The sequence below is a fragment of the Neovison vison genome, chromosome X (assembly GCF_020171115.1).
Source record: "Neovison vison isolate M4711 chromosome X, ASM_NN_V1, whole genome shotgun sequence".
Classification (NCBI taxonomy): domain Eukaryota; kingdom Metazoa; phylum Chordata; class Mammalia; order Carnivora; family Mustelidae; genus Neogale; species Neogale vison.
Window position 1 is genome coordinate 33,641,768 of NC_058105.1, and position 16,525 is coordinate 33,658,292.

The window sequence follows — 16,525 nt, forward strand, 5'->3', positions numbered from 1 at the left end:
AGAACTCTAGTTCCTGTTATTATTATTTTCTAAATCCCCTGATAAAGTTGGTACTAGAGCCCAGATCTCCTAGTCGGTGTGCCTTCTCACTTAAGACCACATAAGTTGTTTTGTCAGCAAATGAGATTTAAGCCTTTACCATCACCCCACTTTTCTGTTTTTCTCTCCTTAAGCTGTACTTCCCATTTTCCCATTTTCTTTTTCTCCAAGCCCTATTCTTACTTACTGCTTTGGCTGATTTTTTTTAACCCACTGAGCCACCCAGGTGCCCATTGCTTTGGCTGATTTTTTTAGATACCTTAAATAATGTGAATGGAAATTCTCAAATTTTGTAACACTGGTTTCTCAGTCTAATGGCAACATAAATGACATGGCCATACTTTATGTGTTTTTTTTAGAGATCACTTTAGTGGCATTATAAAACTCCATTATTATGTGTCTCTGGAACTTGCTCACTGCCTTTATAAATGAAACAAGAAGCTGTGGTCATTTCAGATAGTTTGGAATAGTCTTTTTGTATTTCTTTGTCAGGGCAGAAATGGAACTTTTCCACAAAGTCATATTATGTAAGTGACTGCATTCTTAGGCTTGCAACATTTCTGTCCCTTACTTCTTTTACCTTGCCTTTCCATAAAGATTGTATCAGCTGTGGGATCTCTTCTCTAAGCTGCAATGTTACTGACTGTAAATATGTAATACCAACCTTATACACCTGCGGATTTGTTAGAATAATTTAAGCAGTTCTTTGTAAATTGTAGAAGATAAGCAGAATGCGTTAAGTTTTTGTTATTAAGACAAGTATCAGTAAAGGCAACTGATGATCAATAAGGGTAGTGGAAGTTGGAGGTTGATAACTGTCTACTTATTAACTGTGGATGGATCAATTTTCCTGAATTAGTAGGAGCAAACGTGTATTTTCAAAATTATTTCAGCAAGTTATTTTCAAAATTGTGATTAGTAATAAGGTGCTCAGAAGCAAACTCCTCCTAAGCATACAGAGCAATTTAAGTTAATATAATAATTAATAATTAATTAATATAATAATAATTAATATAATAATTTAATTATAGTCCTTTCACATACATTGTTTCCTTTAGTCTTCAGCACGAATCTGCCAGGCCGGTGTCATTACCTCTATTGTATAAATGGGAATTGAATTACAGTTTGCTTCCAGGAACATGAGTGGTTGAGGCAGTGCTGAAATCCCAGTTGATACTTACACCATTGTGCCTTTTGTTTTAACAAGTTCCTCAGCTATATATCTGTTTGTTTATCCAAAGATTAATTAGTCCTGTCAGCTTTTACATTCCCTGCTGTAATTCTAAATTTGTTTTAGATGCTTTTAGCCCCACCCATAACCTCCCTGTCTTGTGTATTGCAGAATCCTTATCCTGGCCTGCTGGCTATTTCAGGAACACTATCTTTTTTTTTTTTTTTTTTTTCAGTGTGCTTGTTCATCAGACAGGAAGGGAAGTGTTAGAGATTTTAATTAATGTCTCTGAAGTGAAGAAGAGAAAAAAAGAAGGACCTGTGATAATTGCCTATGATAATTCATTTCTTGAGAAACCGTATTATTGGTAAGTACCTGGAGTTTCTCCAGTCATGCAAGGATTATCTTTGCCCAACTCCTAGAACAAGGGCATTATGTAGCATGGCTTTGAAGAGGTGGGGAAGTGAGGCTGAAAACAGGAAATAGTTTAGGCTTGTCATTCCAAAGGAGATTCTCAGCGGGAAACTGTTTAAGCAATAGTGTTGTGTGAAACTGAATGGGTAGAAACAGGAAGCTGCCCTCCACATTAATCTTAACAGAGGAAAATGTCTAGCCTAGTGGTTGTCATCAAGGACTCTGGTACTAAACTGTCTGGATTCAAATCCAAGCTTCATTATTTATGGTCCGTGTGACTTACAGGAAGTTGTTTAATTTCTCGGTGACTCAGCTTCTGGTCTTTAAAATGGGCATGAAAATACTATGTGCATCCAAGGCTGACTATGAGTATCATATGAAATAATGTATGTGTGGTGCTTAGCACAGAGTGGTGCCTGGAATGCTGTGAATGCTGAATAAATAGTAGGAGGATTGCTATTATTATGGATATTATTATTTTTTTTAAAGATTTTATTTATTTATTTGACAGAGAGAAATCACAAGTAGGCAGAGAAGCAGGCAGAGAGAGAGGAGGAAGCAGGCTCCCTGCTGAGCAGAGATCCTGATGTGGGGCTCGATCCCATGACCCTGAGATCATGACCTGAGCCGAAGGCAGCGGCTTAACCCACTGAGCCACCCAGGCGCCCCTATTATGGATATTATGATTTGTCACTTATACATTGTATCCTGGACAAGATTTACCTGGAAATGCATCTGGCAAAAAAAAAAAAAAAAAAAAGTGCTCAGTGAAAGCTTTCTCAATTATTATTCTGCCAGAAAGGTCATGCTGGTAAAACTGTGTGCTGGGTTGATGGTTTGGGTGGTGACGGTAGGCTGAACAAGCTTAGGGGAGGCTTCTGGTAAAATGGGCTCAGCACAGACTCCTTATAACAAGAACATTTATTGTTTAGTCAGTGGAAAGGGATCATGAGATCTGGTTTTCAGTCCTACCTCTGGCACACAACAATAAGTTGTGCGAGTCTACAGTTCATCTACCTCTCTTGGTATGTCCTCATTTTTAAAAATAAGGAGTTAAGACCAGATGGGGTTTGTTGTTAACTGTGGTTGTTAACTGTGGGCTGGGGTGGAGAGTTTACCAGAAACTGTTTTAAATTGTGTATGTTTCCATCCCCTATTTTCCCTTTGCCTTCAGGTTCTTTCCCCTCTTGTGAAAAATCCTGTCTTTCCTGGTAACCACATAGTACGTAAAGCACCTCATTGCTCAAGTGGCAATCTTGTAACCCGGAACCCAAGGAAAGAGTTGTCTTCACATTCATTTGTGTGAGAAAGTCTAGGTGGGGCCCTAAGTGCATTGAAATTCAGGGGACTCCTTTCATAGGTTTATAGAAAAGTTGACTCAGGAAGTGACTATTCCATTTCCTATCTTTGCTTAAATGTGTTGGGCCGATGTAGGAAATATGCGATTTGGTAGCCTAAATCAAATTTCAGTAGCTTATAAAAGGAGCAGAAACAAAGGATTTTTAACTCTCACCATTTGTGCTGCACATGACACAGGTCTATGAAAATATATAAGGACAGATTGATAAAGAAGAGAGAACTTCAAGATCTTTCTGGGAGCAGTTTAAGGGAGTTCTGATTGGATTTGTTCTTATTAGGAATAGGAAGGGATTTTTCTTTGTCAGACCTATGTGCTGCCTTAGATGAGAATGTAACCAGAGTGTTCATCTCAATCCATGAGAGCAGCTCTGTGGAAGATCTATTGACAGGCCTACCTACTACTTACAGATGCTTTAGAGGACAGCAATGGGTTTGCATGTTGGCAGGGAGGAATTGAGGGAGATTTATTCGATCTTAGTGTAAGAGCCTACTTAGCCAGAGCAGCTCCATCTGGTTAAACAATGATTTTGTTGTTGATGCAGTAAAACTTAAACTGACCCTGTACCCCCCTCCCCGGGAACTTACTTAAAAACAAGTCCCAGAAACCAGTCCTAGGTAACAAAGCCCAAATACAAGGGCGGGTCAGGCCAGGTGGAGGTATCTGATCAGTGGGCGAGCATACTGTCTCCTTAGCTACCAAGGAGTATGGGCCCTGCCCTCTGGACACCTTTTGGGCGCTAATTCTGACCAAAGTGATAGGCTAGGTCAAATATGTACTAGGGTAAATTGTAATTCAATTGGCCACCCATGCGTGACCTAGCATGACTGTGCAGCTTTCTCTGTGTGTTACAATCTCATTGGCCACCTGTGCGTGGCCAAGCCCAACCACATGGCCTTTGCCCTTAAAAGCTAGCCTATAAGGCAGAGAGAGGTCTCCTCTTTGCAAGAGATGGCCCTGGCCGGTCAGTTTGATTCTCAATGCTTGGCGCAAAATAAAGCTTGGCTTGACCTTCGCTTTGTATCAGTCTCGCTCCTTTGACCACGAACCCAACATTAGTAAGAGAAATGCTATTCTTTTATGATTTTATGAGACATAGAAAAACAAGAGCATGGTGTGGTCTCAGCCTGGCTAGCTAATTGAAGGAAGACTTAAATGCTGGAGTCCCAGAGGAAGGTTTCATAACCCTCAAACGTGTGGGATCCAGCATAGGGTGGAAGTACACTGAGTTAGGGAGATCATGTTTCTGTCTTATTTCCAGCTCTGTTACAAACTTGCTGTGTAATCTTGGGCAAGTCTGAGTTTTACTTCCCAACATATAAATGAGGCTGGGCTAACATAGCCTCCAAAATACATGGCTGGCTTTAATAGTTTGATCTCAAGGTCCTGTGTGATAATAATTGAAACCTAGCAACATTAGAATGTTACAGACGGTCCAGGTAGGTTGAAGAGGGTGGTACAGGGAGAGAGGGTCTCCCCTGCTTAATGAATTTATGTAAGAGAAAAGAAAGGTAATCACTAAATATTGGTATAGTGACCTTTACTCCTTAACTTCCTGTGAAATTGTTGGTTCCAGGAGTATAGACTCAAGGAGAAGTATAAAATTGGGAGTAGTGATTTTTCTTTGAAAGAAGAGTGGTTTTTGATTAAGTCGTTTATGTGGAGACATGAATCCTTTAAATTTTGGTCATACAACCAATATTCTTCAAGGATATAAAGACTATTAAGTTGTATTCTATGACAGTGAAGTGTTGTTTTAAGAAACAGGTGAAAAGTGAGATTTGCTTTTTAGAGAGGTCATTCTGGCTGTATGTGGTATGGAGGATGGTTTGAAGACAGGAAAGAGTGGATAATGAAATCCTAATGATAAGTTCCTCATCTTGGAAGGGGTAGTGATAATGGGAGAGGTTGTATGGGAGAGGGAGAAGATGAACTCCCAGGTTTCTGGTTTGGGCAACTGGGAAGATGAGAATGCTATTTACTGATACAGCAAACAGAAACAGATAGAGAGTAGAGGATGATGGTTTAATACTTATGGAGCAAAAAAAGTCTGAGGCTTTGGTGTAGGTTCTGTGCTTTATTGGTAATCAGATAACTTTCAAATGCTTTTTAATCTCAGAAAAGAGTATATATCAGTGTATTTATCTTGTTGCTAGGGGAGACCGTTGCTATAGAGATTAATGATGTCATAACGCCCACTGTGATCCAATAAGGACACTCTGGTGGGTCTGACTCAGTCTTCAGGCTGAAGGTTATTTGAAGTTATCCTATCCTGGCCGGAGCATGTGATGTATGGAAAAGTCTATGTTGGGGGGCCGATATGAAGGGATACAAACAGTTATATGTTTATATGTTTGTTTTGCTTTTTTTTTTTTAACAGTTAGGGAAAAATGAGCCTAGAATCCTCCCTTTCTAGGTTATTGGTTCCAAACCTGATTTTTTTCTGTTTCCATGGTTCAAAGGGGCACAGTTTTCCTAATTCCTAGTTGAAGGCACACAGAGTTATCAAATGTGTTTTTAATCACATTTAGTCTTAGTTATTTGAAGTAACATAAAGTTAAAATGTATTTTTCCTTCTTAGAGTGGAAATTTCAAGGTATTTAATCTTGGAGAAATGGCTTTCGCTCATTTGGATGTGAGACGCTTCTGTGCCCTGCTTATTTGCACAATGTTTGTTTCTGTGCCTTCAAATGCTGAGATAAAAGGTAAACCAACAATGGAGTAGTTTTAAACTTTAGGATATTAACTGTCTTTTCAACCTACCCTGTGGAGGTGCATAACAAGTAGATAGATTATTACTGGAAATATTTTAGGAAGTCCATACACAAATGATATGTTCTTAATTGCCAGGCTCATGTTTAAGGTAACTAATGGTAACAAACATTTTGCAGGATAAAAGTCAAACTAAAACACACTTTCTAGACCTTTTCGTATAGTCTTCTAAGAAATAGGTTAATTATCTGAAATCTCATTGCCTAATACTCAACTAACTGGGAACTTATTTGTGGTCCTTAATCTTTGAGATAATTAGATAAATACGGAAAAATATGCAGAGATTTAAAGGGAGTTGGGGGAAAATTGGAGGGGGAGATGAATCATGAGAGACTGTGGACTCTGAGGAACTAACTGAGGGTTTTGGAGGGGCAAAGGGTGGGAGGTTGGGGGAGCCTGGTGGTGGGTATTGTGGAGGGCACGGATTACATGAAGCACCGGGTGTGGTGCATAAACAATGAATTCTGGAACGCTGAAAAGAAATTTAAAAAAAAAGATAAAAAATTTTTAAAAAGTAAAATTTAAACATAATTACAGAATTATTAAATCATGTCTACTGAATTTTCCTTATTGCAGAAGGTAATCAGAACAATTCATTTCACAAAGATTTGTAAGTATAAGAACTGAAACAATAGGATTGTCATTTTATCCTCAATAGAGACATTCTTTATTGGTACCTGGTGGGGGTCCCATGTCAAATCATAATTTGTACTGCAAATTACAATCTTTTTGTAGATTCTTTTCTTCACCTCAATATGTACCATGAGAGGCATTAAAATGAACAAATGGGCAAAAATGAAAGGAAATTATGAGCAGAAAGTCAACATGAGGGCAGTACTATAGTACTATTAGATTTGCTAGTGAGAAAATTTATAGAATTACTTGTTCGTTTGCTTTTTAAACCACCAGTTGGGGCAGCCATTGCCGTCCACTGCTCCTCCCGACAAATAAAATGGGCTTTTTACTCTCCTCAGCTGCCTCACACTTTTTCTTAAGTCCTTCGGAAGAGTGGCCCTGGCTTTCCTTGGGATAGTAGTGAGCTTTAGTTGGAGAATTCAGTTAACCAGAATGGAATGACAAGATCTGCTGGTTCTAATCCTTAAGGCATTAAGCCATAGTAGTCATATTTTACATTTCCTATCCCTTTTGTGTTATATGCATATAGTAAACACTGAATTAATACTGATTGATTCTTGGTATTAGAGAGATTTATGTAATAAAGTGTTCCCATCTTAGGCCAAAGTCTATATAACCTCAGAGATAACTCCATGTTCAATTGCCTGCTTCTATGAAAACTTAGTAGCTAGGTAAGGCAAAGTCATATTTGCATATAGCAGTAATCTAGACTTTTTTTTTTTTTTAAAGATTTTATTTATCTATTTGACAGACAGAGATCACAAGCAGGCAGAGAGGCAGGCAGAGAGAGAGGGGGAAGCAGGCTCCCCTCTGAGCAGACAGCCCGATGCGGGGCTCGATCCCAGGACCCTGAGATCATGACCCGAGCGGAAGGCAGAGGTTTAACCCACTGAGCCACCCAGGTGCCCCTAATCTAGACTTTTTAACAGCTTTATTGATATGATTTCCATATCATATACTGATTTCCATACACATGATTTCCATATCATGTACTGTTGGGGCGCCTGGGTGGCTCAGTGGGTTAAAGCCTCTGCCTTTGCCTCAGGCCATGATCCCAGGGTCCTGGGATCGAGCCCCGCATGTGGCTCTCTGCTCAGCAGGGAGCCTGCTTCCCTTCCTCTCTCTCTGCCTGCCTCTCTGCCTACTTGGGATTTCTGTCTGTCAAATAAATAAATAAAATCTTAAAAAAAAAAAAGTGTACTGTTGAGTGGTCTGTAGTATCTTCACAATATACTTGTTTAACAACCCCAACTACTCAATTCCAGAATATTTATATCCCCTTCCCCAAAGAAATCAAATATTTATACAGTAGTCATGTGTTATTTTTCCTTTCCTCCAGCTCCTGGCTACCACTAATTGACTTTTGTCTCTACGGATTTGCCTATTATGAATATTTCATATAAATTGGTCTTATGTGATCTTTTGGGATTGACTTATTTCAAATTAGCTTAATGTTTTCAGGGCCTTTGGATGTTGTAGCGTGGATCAGTACTTCATTCTTATGGCTGAATAATATTCCATTGTATAGATGTACTACAGTTTATTTATCTATTCACCACCTGGTGGACATAAGGAAGTAATCTAGATTTAGCAAATTTTGTCGTAAGATACAGGAAAAAAAGTAAAAATATTTTATTGATTTTATTTCAGTTAATCCTCCTGAGGATTTTGAGATAGTGGACCCTGGATATTTAGGTTATCTGTCTTTGCAATGGCAACCTCCACTGTTTCTGGATAATTTTAAAGACTGCCCAATAGAATATGAATTAAAATACCGAAACATTGGTAGCAAATATTGGAAGGTAAGTAAAGCAAGCACTTGCAAACTTGTTGTGATTATTAGGAACTTTCTTGTAATTTTTGATGTCAGTGTCCACTCTGAATCCTGTATCTCAATAGCTATTATTATTATTATTTTTTAAAGATTTGTTTATTTGACTGAGAGAAAGAACACGAGTAGGCAGAGTGACAACAGAGGCAGAGGGAGAAGCAGGCTCCCCTTTGAAGAGGGACCCCGGTGTGGGGCTCCACCCCAAGACCCTGGGATCATGACCTGAGCCAAAGGCAAACACTTAACCGACTGAGCCACCCAGGCACCCTCTCAATAGTTATTGTTAAGAAATAACAAGCTGCCATGCCTGCTGCTATCGCCTGTGTATCCTGCCACATCTATTTTTACCACACCCAGTATTAAGACTACCATTTGAAGTGTAGGAAAAAAAAATTGATTCCATGGAATATAGACTTGAAGAATACTTACACATTGTACTGTATTTTATGGTTACGTAAATACCTGTATAAGAGTCTTATATAGGCTATTGGACCGTAAGCTTTTTCTTTGTAGGAATTAAGCCTTATTTATCTTTGCACTTGACCCCAGAACACAGCATAGTTCTTTGCATATATTATAGTAAGTGTTCAGTGAAACTTTACTGACTTATTAAGGACATAGTCAAGCATGTTCAAAGATTTCTGTTGTATGAGGCATACTGTTAGCTTCCTCAATTCATAGGTAGTTTCAACAGACAATTCAAGTACAACACTTATTGAGCAACATTTTGTGCCAGGCACTTGGCTAGGTATCAAGAATACAAGGATAAATGACATGATTGTAGTCCTCTGGGAGCTCATAGTTTGTCTGCCTTTCTCCAGTTGCCTCCAAGGTTTTACTGTATATGGTTCCTGAAGAGTTCAAATGATACTTGAAATGTGATTAGAAACATTTGTCATGTAATAGGCATATGGTATCTGAAAATTATCTCTTGATTTCAAGTTTGTTATAGCTCAAGATCTTGCCATAGAGACTCTTTTCTTTTCCAGATTTCTTGGGGGTTATTTGTGGTTTTGTTTCATTTGTTGTCATTGTTTGTTTTTAAATAGGTTCTACACCCAGCATGGGGCTTGAACTCACAACCCGAAGATCAAGAGTCCCATGCTCTACCCATTAGACCAGCCAGGCACCCCTGGGTTTATTTTGTATAAGATGTTAAGATTCTCAAATGATACAATATGCAGAAATGAGCCTGCCTAGAAATATCTAGGACATTGTATCTGATAATCATTAGGAATTTCTTAGATATTGGGAAACTATATCCCAATATATAGGGTGACTTCTTAGCCCCAATAATGTGGCTCATGATGCTGTCACTGTAAGTTTGACTTTGTCTCATCTTCTTATCAAACAGACCATCATTACCAAGAATCTACATTACAAAGATGGGTTTGATCTTAACAAAGGTGTTGAAGCAAAGATACACACACTTGTGCCAGCACAATGCACAAATGGATTGGAAGTTCGAAGTTCATGGTCAGAAGCTACTTATTGGACATCACCAAGAGGTTAAAATAAAGCTCTCTTTTCATATTTAATACTGTCAGAACAACCCATACAGGGCATAAGGCCCTTAACCCTTATTTACTAGATTGTATGTATAAATGAAAGCGTGGCAGCAGATGGAATTCTTCTTAGGAGTGGGTGACTGGCCATTTTGAATCCTTTAAATCAGCAAACAAATTTGGCAAAACCTGCATCTTATTAGGTTAATAGAGTTCCCAGTTTTTTGTTTTGTTTTGTTTAAAGATTTTATTTATTTGACAGACAGAGATCACAACCAGGCAGAGAGGCAGGCAGAAAAAGAGGAAGGGAAGCAGGCTCCTCGCTGAGCAGAGAGCCCGATGTGGGGTTTGATCACAGGACTCTGGGATCATGACCTAAGATGAAGGCAGAGGCTTTAACCCACTGAGCCACCCAGGTGCTCCTATAGTTCCCAGTTTTGAGGTCATATTAGTAAATACGTACGTGAGTATTTGCTCAACTGCTCAGAGCATCCTAGAATAATTTTTATTTTTAATTTTTTTTATTTTTAAAGATTTTTTATTTATTTGTTTGACAGAGATAGAGAGTGGGAGAGCACAGGCAAGGGGAGCAGCACACAGAGGAAGCGGAGAAGCAGGCCCCCGCTGAGTAGGGAGCCTGATACAGGGTTCAATTCCAGGACCCTGGGCCCTTGACCTGAGCCAAAGACAGTTGCCCAACCAACTGAGCCACCCAGGCACCCTGCATCCTAGAATTATTCATTTAGTACCTTTTCATATGCTTATACTAGTACCATTAAATGAGCCCTCAAAAGTTTTTTGATTTTTACATGCCCCATTACAGTGAAGTGACTTCTAATAATTTCCTTTTAGAATATTCCTGATTATATATTGATTGCTAAATGAAATAGAGAGATCAAAAGAAATGAATTAAATTGCATAGTGATTTCCCAAATTATTCATAACCATGCCTCTCAAGCATTGATAGTTCATTCATTCTTTAGGAAACGAGGATACCAAAGTTCGGGAAATGGACTGTGTATATTACAACTGGCAACATTTACTCTGTTCTTGGAAACCTGGTGTGAGTGCCCATTTGGTTACCAATTACCAATTATTTTACTGGTAAGTATTTTTATAATAAGAATTCCATATTAAGAAAGTATCTATAAATATTATAGTATGAATAACTGTATTTTTACTAAATTGAATTTATTATTTTTCGGAGTTGCATTTATGATGAAGGTTGCTTACAATTATTTGGGGTTTTAAGGGGAATAAGTAGGTTTAGGCTGTATCTACTGGAAGTCACTCTATGGGTGATACAGGAATGCAACACTGTTCCTGTACTGGATTAAATTTTGTATCCTTTAGATATATAGGATTATAACCTAAAAAGTTTTGGCATATTTTATACTCTCTCCTTTTAAAAAAACAGGTACCTATTAATGCTGAATCCTTTTTCTGACTTCCCTTTTTTAACTATCACTGACGCTTTAAACTTAGAGCCATCTGAATCTTCTATCTCCTTCATTCCTTCATTGTTTCATGATAACATTGTTCACTGCATTCTGACACTGCTTTCCAAGGTTGCACATCTGTTCTTCACTTCCCATCTCTACTGTAAGAACTCTACTGTAGGCTCACCTCTGTTCCACAACTGGATGACTCCCATAGTTTCCCAAATGATGGTGTCTGCTTCCAGTCTCTTCCTTTCCTATTCATTCTGCACAGTGTAGCCAGATTTATCTTCCTATATTCCTATTTTCATATATCAAAACCTTCCAGTGGCCATTCATTGCTCCAGGATAAAAATCTTGTCTGGCATTCAAATGTCTGCCTCACTTTATCACTGCTCTTCCAACATTACCTTCTACTATCACTGGTGTGAGTGTTCCACTCCATTTAGACCCATCTCTACATTTTCCTTCTCACCTCTGTTATGATTCTTTATGTCTTTGTGTGCATTACTATCTGGAATGCCCTCTGGCTTTCTCCCTAACCCTTACCCATCACCCATCTTTCAAGGCCCATCTGGTATTCAGTTTCATTAACTCTTTACTGATCACATCAACTTCTGTTCAGTTTTTCTCTGAACTATTACTTATTTTAGCCCTTAATTCCTTGTCCAAATGACATTTAAATTTTTGTCATATATGTGTGCTTTGTCTGGTCCCTTAAATTTTTAAGTGATTAGTGGGCACGAACTGTTTCTTACATTTCTTTTCACTATCTGTGCTGTGCTATGCTTATCATAGATCATCACAAAATATTCATTAAATGAGAGTATTGGTACATTGATAAATATGTATCAGAATTTATGCATTTATTAAATAACGTTAAAAAGCAAGAGAGGACAAAGTGTTACTCTTTGTGTTTCAGGCCCATGGCTTTTTTCTTTAGACAAATCATAAGACATAACTGATAAGCCATAAGCTATTGAGAATACTGAGAACTAGGTTCTAACGCCTGCTCTGGCATCATTGAGTTTGGTGGTCTTGGGCAAGCCATTTTCCTTTCTGGGGTTTCTTCATCTGGAATTGACTGGGTCAATCTCTACAGTCTAATTTATTTGTTCATTAATTCAACAAATATTAAGCAATTATAAAATGCCAGGCACTGTTCTAGATAAAAAGGCCGAAAGTATGCCCTTTTATAAATTGTAGTTCATATTTAACATAGCTTTATCCTCATCTTAGTAGTGAGGGGTAAATATTGACATCTTAGAAACTGGAAAATAAGGTTGCCATGAGGCTTCAAACTGGCACATAGTAAATCTGGGTAAAGTCAAGCCTAAAACTCAAGTCTCCCAAACATAATTAGGTGAACTAACCAAGAGACTGTAACTTTGCAAAATCTGCCCAAAGTAAATACTTGACTACTTGAAAAGGGAAATTAAAGCTCATATAGAATGCTTGTATTTTCTTCCCTCTCTCTAGCTGCTGGCAGCTATTGTGTTAAAAAATAAAGTAATTTTCACTATCATAAAATTCTGTTATCACCCCCCTCATGCAAATACATAACAACTTGGGATAAAAAACAAACAAACAATGGAAACAAGCTGACTACTTGGCAAAAAGTGAATTCAGTAAAGTCTGGCCATTTGTATCAGCACCTGGTCAGCTACTAGCTTGGCCTAATTTCAAGAGGGATTTTGGCTGCTTTTACAGATGTCACATTTTGCATTGCAAAATATAATTTAGGAAAATAAACCAGACATTTGTGTTTTGAAAATCAGTCGGGAAATCCACCCTAATTCCCATTAGCTTTAATACTGGAAAGAGGTTAACTTTCAGTGATATGGCAACATTTCTTGTCAAAGAGAATGGGAAATTACATATTTATTTGCCTGACAGCTCTTTTTCTTTTTGACCCCTCTGTTGGCTTTTTTGAGGCTTAGCTCTTGATGTGTATGGAATCTTCAGAGGACTATCATTCATTTTATTAAACATAGCAGTATTTTGTAAGTCTGCTTTTTAGATGTGCTTTCTTCTAATATAAGTTCTCCAGTACAATATTAAAAGGACAACATCACCCAGCATTATATATTTAAACCCCAGGTTTTTTAAAAATAGAAATCTTACTCTTTGGTTCGCAAATCCTGTGGGCAAGTTAATATCACTTCAATACATGAGTAAGAATCCTTGCCTTATCCTCGATATTTTGTAAAGACTCCCATCAGATTGTAATCTCCATGAAATTATCAAATATGCTTTCTTTATTATTATATCTCTAGCACATAGCATAGGATTTGGCACAGAGTTTGTGCCCAATAAATATTGGATGTTATTAAATGATTTTTTTATTCACTTGGTATCTTAAAATATTTGAAAACTGAATACCATGATACTTTAAGATATTGGGAAGCACAATTCTTACAATACCTCTTTTTACAGGTTTGAGGGCTTGAAGCACGCAATACAGTGCCCCGATTACATCAAGGCTAATGGAAAAAATACAGGTTGCAGGTTTCCCCATTTGGAGTCATCAGACTATAAAGATTTCTATATCTGTGTTAATGGATCATCAGAATCTCATCCTATCCAACCCAGCTATTTTATTTTTCAGCTTCAAAATATAGGTGAGTTAAACAACTTCAAAATGTTTCTAGTTTAAGCCATTTACAGTCACACGGAAAAGAAGAGATGGAGACAAAGATATAGAAAAAGTTATGGAAATGCGAAGCCTGAGAAATGAGGGCCAAGAGAGTATATGAAGAAGCTTTTATTAAATATAAAAGTATAGGAATTGCATCAAGAATTTTTTTTTTTAATTTTTATTTAGAATTTACAATTTATTCCCTAGCTTCAAAGCGTTGGTCTGCTGTAAAGTATTTTGGTCTAGTGTTAATGATGGAGTAATTATAGAATCCCTTATTCCCACATCTTAATGCACAAATGGTTGGATATTCTGAGTTGGAGTTCTTAGTTTTAGTGTTACAATAATGTCAGGTTTTCGAGTCAGCCCATACCTGGATCTGAATCTTAGATTTACCAGTTTATAGTTGTATAACTTTGGGCAAGTTTTAATGTCTGTTTCAATTTCCTTATCAGTAAAATGAGGATGATAGAGGACACTTCATAGGTTTATTGTGAGATATGAGTGAGGTTTTTTTTTTTTTTTTAAAGATTTTATTTGAGAGGAGAGCGAGCAAGAGAGAGCATTGAGGATTGGTGGGGGGGAGGGAAGAAGGAGAAACAGACTCCCTTGTTGAACAGGGAGCCCAAAGAGGGGCTCGATCTCAGGACCCTGGGATCATGACCTGAGCTGAAGACAGACGCTTAAGCGACTAAGCCATGTAGACACCGCCATGAGTGAGTTTATGATGTGACATCCCTGGTTCAGTGAGGTCTAAATGAGAGTTAGCTATTGATAAAAATAGTAGTGGTAATTGTTGTGGCAGCTGTTCCTAATGTTACCAAATGGAAAAATGACTGTAATGATTTGGATCTTCTAAGTTTTCTTTTGGGTTTAAATATTTGTCAATATGTGATTTACCAAAATTTAGTTTCCAAAATAACCAAGTTTCTCAATAAACTAATCTTGGTTGCCAAGCAACTTTGATTTTAATTCACATTGTAGAGATTAGTCTTTACCCATCCGATTTATGTTAGAGATTTCTCTTACTAGGTGTCCCTCGCTTTTGATAAGAGCTACTGCTAAACTTAATGACTTCCATGTTGAAATGGCTTCCTTTCGCTTTTCAGTTAAACCTTTGCCACCAGAGTACCTTAGTCTTACTGTGGAGAATTCAGAGGAAGTTAACCTGAGATGGAGCATGCCTAAAGGACCCATTCCAGCCAAATGTTTTATTTATGAAATTGAATTCACCGAAGATGACACTACCTGGGTGGTACGAACATTGCATTTGTTTGGAAAAAACGTAAACATAGTTTTTAATTTTTTTTAAATATAGACTTAATAAAATAAGCAAATACGAGAACCAAAATCAGTTGCTACCCACATGAGGAATAGAATATGACATGTATCTTAGTATAATTTCCAGAAAACAATATAATGTTGGGGACAAAAGAAAGATGCTTGCTTGTAGTCTGAAAGGATAATCAGTCATAGAAATTTTAAAGCTACGTTAGGACTTTAGAGATAATGTAGTCAGTTGTTTCTAATATTGTGCCAATAAATTAAAGTTGCCAAGTGCAAGTATGAGATGGGTTATGATGAGGGCTTTGGTGAAAAGGAAAACAGCACAATAAAACCACTTCTTGAGGAACAAGCATCATGTCAGAATTAGACTCTGACAGGGCTACTTGAATTGCCGGTAATGCAGGAGAGGGGCTGACAGAGGAAGGAGACCATGATCGCAAAACTCATTACCCTCCAGTAACAACAGTGTGATGATGCCTTTAGCCCTACATTGTTATATGTTAATTTTATTCACTGGTTTCCAACTTAGAAAGTGGTGGAGACGCATAGGTGAGCCATTAGTTCTAATCAATTAATTTCACCTACGGATAAGAAGAAAACTGGGAGTTGAATTGATTTACAAGTCCCAAGGAAATGAATTGACTTACAAATTATTCAGCTATTCCCAGTCCACTATGTTATGCCGGTTCCCAAGAAAAGATACAACAAAATAGAAGCTGTTATTTTGGATGAGAGATACTGTTCAGTTCTTTGAAATGCAAAACTGAAGCAATTTCTTCAGTGATTTTTTTTTCCCTTTGAGAACATCTAGCCTTGTGTATTCTCATATCTGAAGAAGTTTCATGCTAAGCCCTGAGCACTGTTATGTAGCTTTTATGGCAGTTAGCCAAAATAAGGAGAGAGAGAGAGAAAAAAAAAAAAAAAAAAAGACTTTATGTGTATGAACTCTGTAGTTTCCATAGAAATAACATTCACATGATGGCTCCTTTTGCTAACTCAGTATCTGTAGCATATTCCAGTTTATGTAATCTGAGAAATTTGACACTACTCCAAATACTGGTTATCATAAACAATAAAGCTATGTAGACATTTTGCTCTGTCCCACATGCCTTTACTACAGGTGATCCATTATTAGTATAGAAAAATTTTATAATACAGATAAGGAAGGGAAGAAAAAAAATGAAAAAACCCCACCATGCAGAGAGAGAATCGCTGTGAAGATTTGGTATATGGGGGTGCCTGGGTGGCTCAGTGGGTCAAAGCCTCTGCCTTCGGTTCAGGTCATGATCCCAGGGTGGATCCCAGGGTCCTGGGATCAAGCCCCACATCGGGCTCTCTGCTCAGCAGGGAGCCTGTTTCCCTTCCTCTCTCTCTGCCTACTTGTGATCTCTGTCAAATAAATCTAAAAAAGAAAAAAATAAAGATTTGGTATATAG

General features: G+C 37.8%; 1 protein-coding gene across 3 annotated transcripts in view; it reads left to right on the forward strand.

Annotated features, from left to right (window-relative positions):
• Positions 1-16,525, forward strand: part of IL13RA2 (interleukin 13 receptor subunit alpha 2) — a 46,793-nt gene that overhangs the window by 20,378 nt on the left and 9,890 nt on the right. For 2 of the 3 annotated variants that reach the window (XM_044234825.1, XM_044234824.1), the window contains exons 2-8: positions 1,446-1,577; positions 5,563-5,686; positions 8,040-8,191; positions 9,575-9,728; positions 10,709-10,829; positions 13,601-13,785; positions 14,912-15,087. In XM_044234825.1, coding sequence (XP_044090760.1) covers positions 5,596-5,686; positions 8,040-8,191; positions 9,575-9,728; positions 10,709-10,829; positions 13,601-13,785; positions 14,912-15,087 — 879 coding nt within the window. In that variant the 5' untranslated portion in view covers positions 1,446-1,577; positions 5,563-5,595. The remainder of the gene's footprint in view (positions 1-1,445; positions 1,578-5,562; positions 5,687-8,039; positions 8,192-9,574; positions 9,729-10,708; positions 10,830-13,600; positions 13,786-14,911; positions 15,088-16,525) is intronic. The other variant, XM_044234826.1, reaches the window with a different exon arrangement.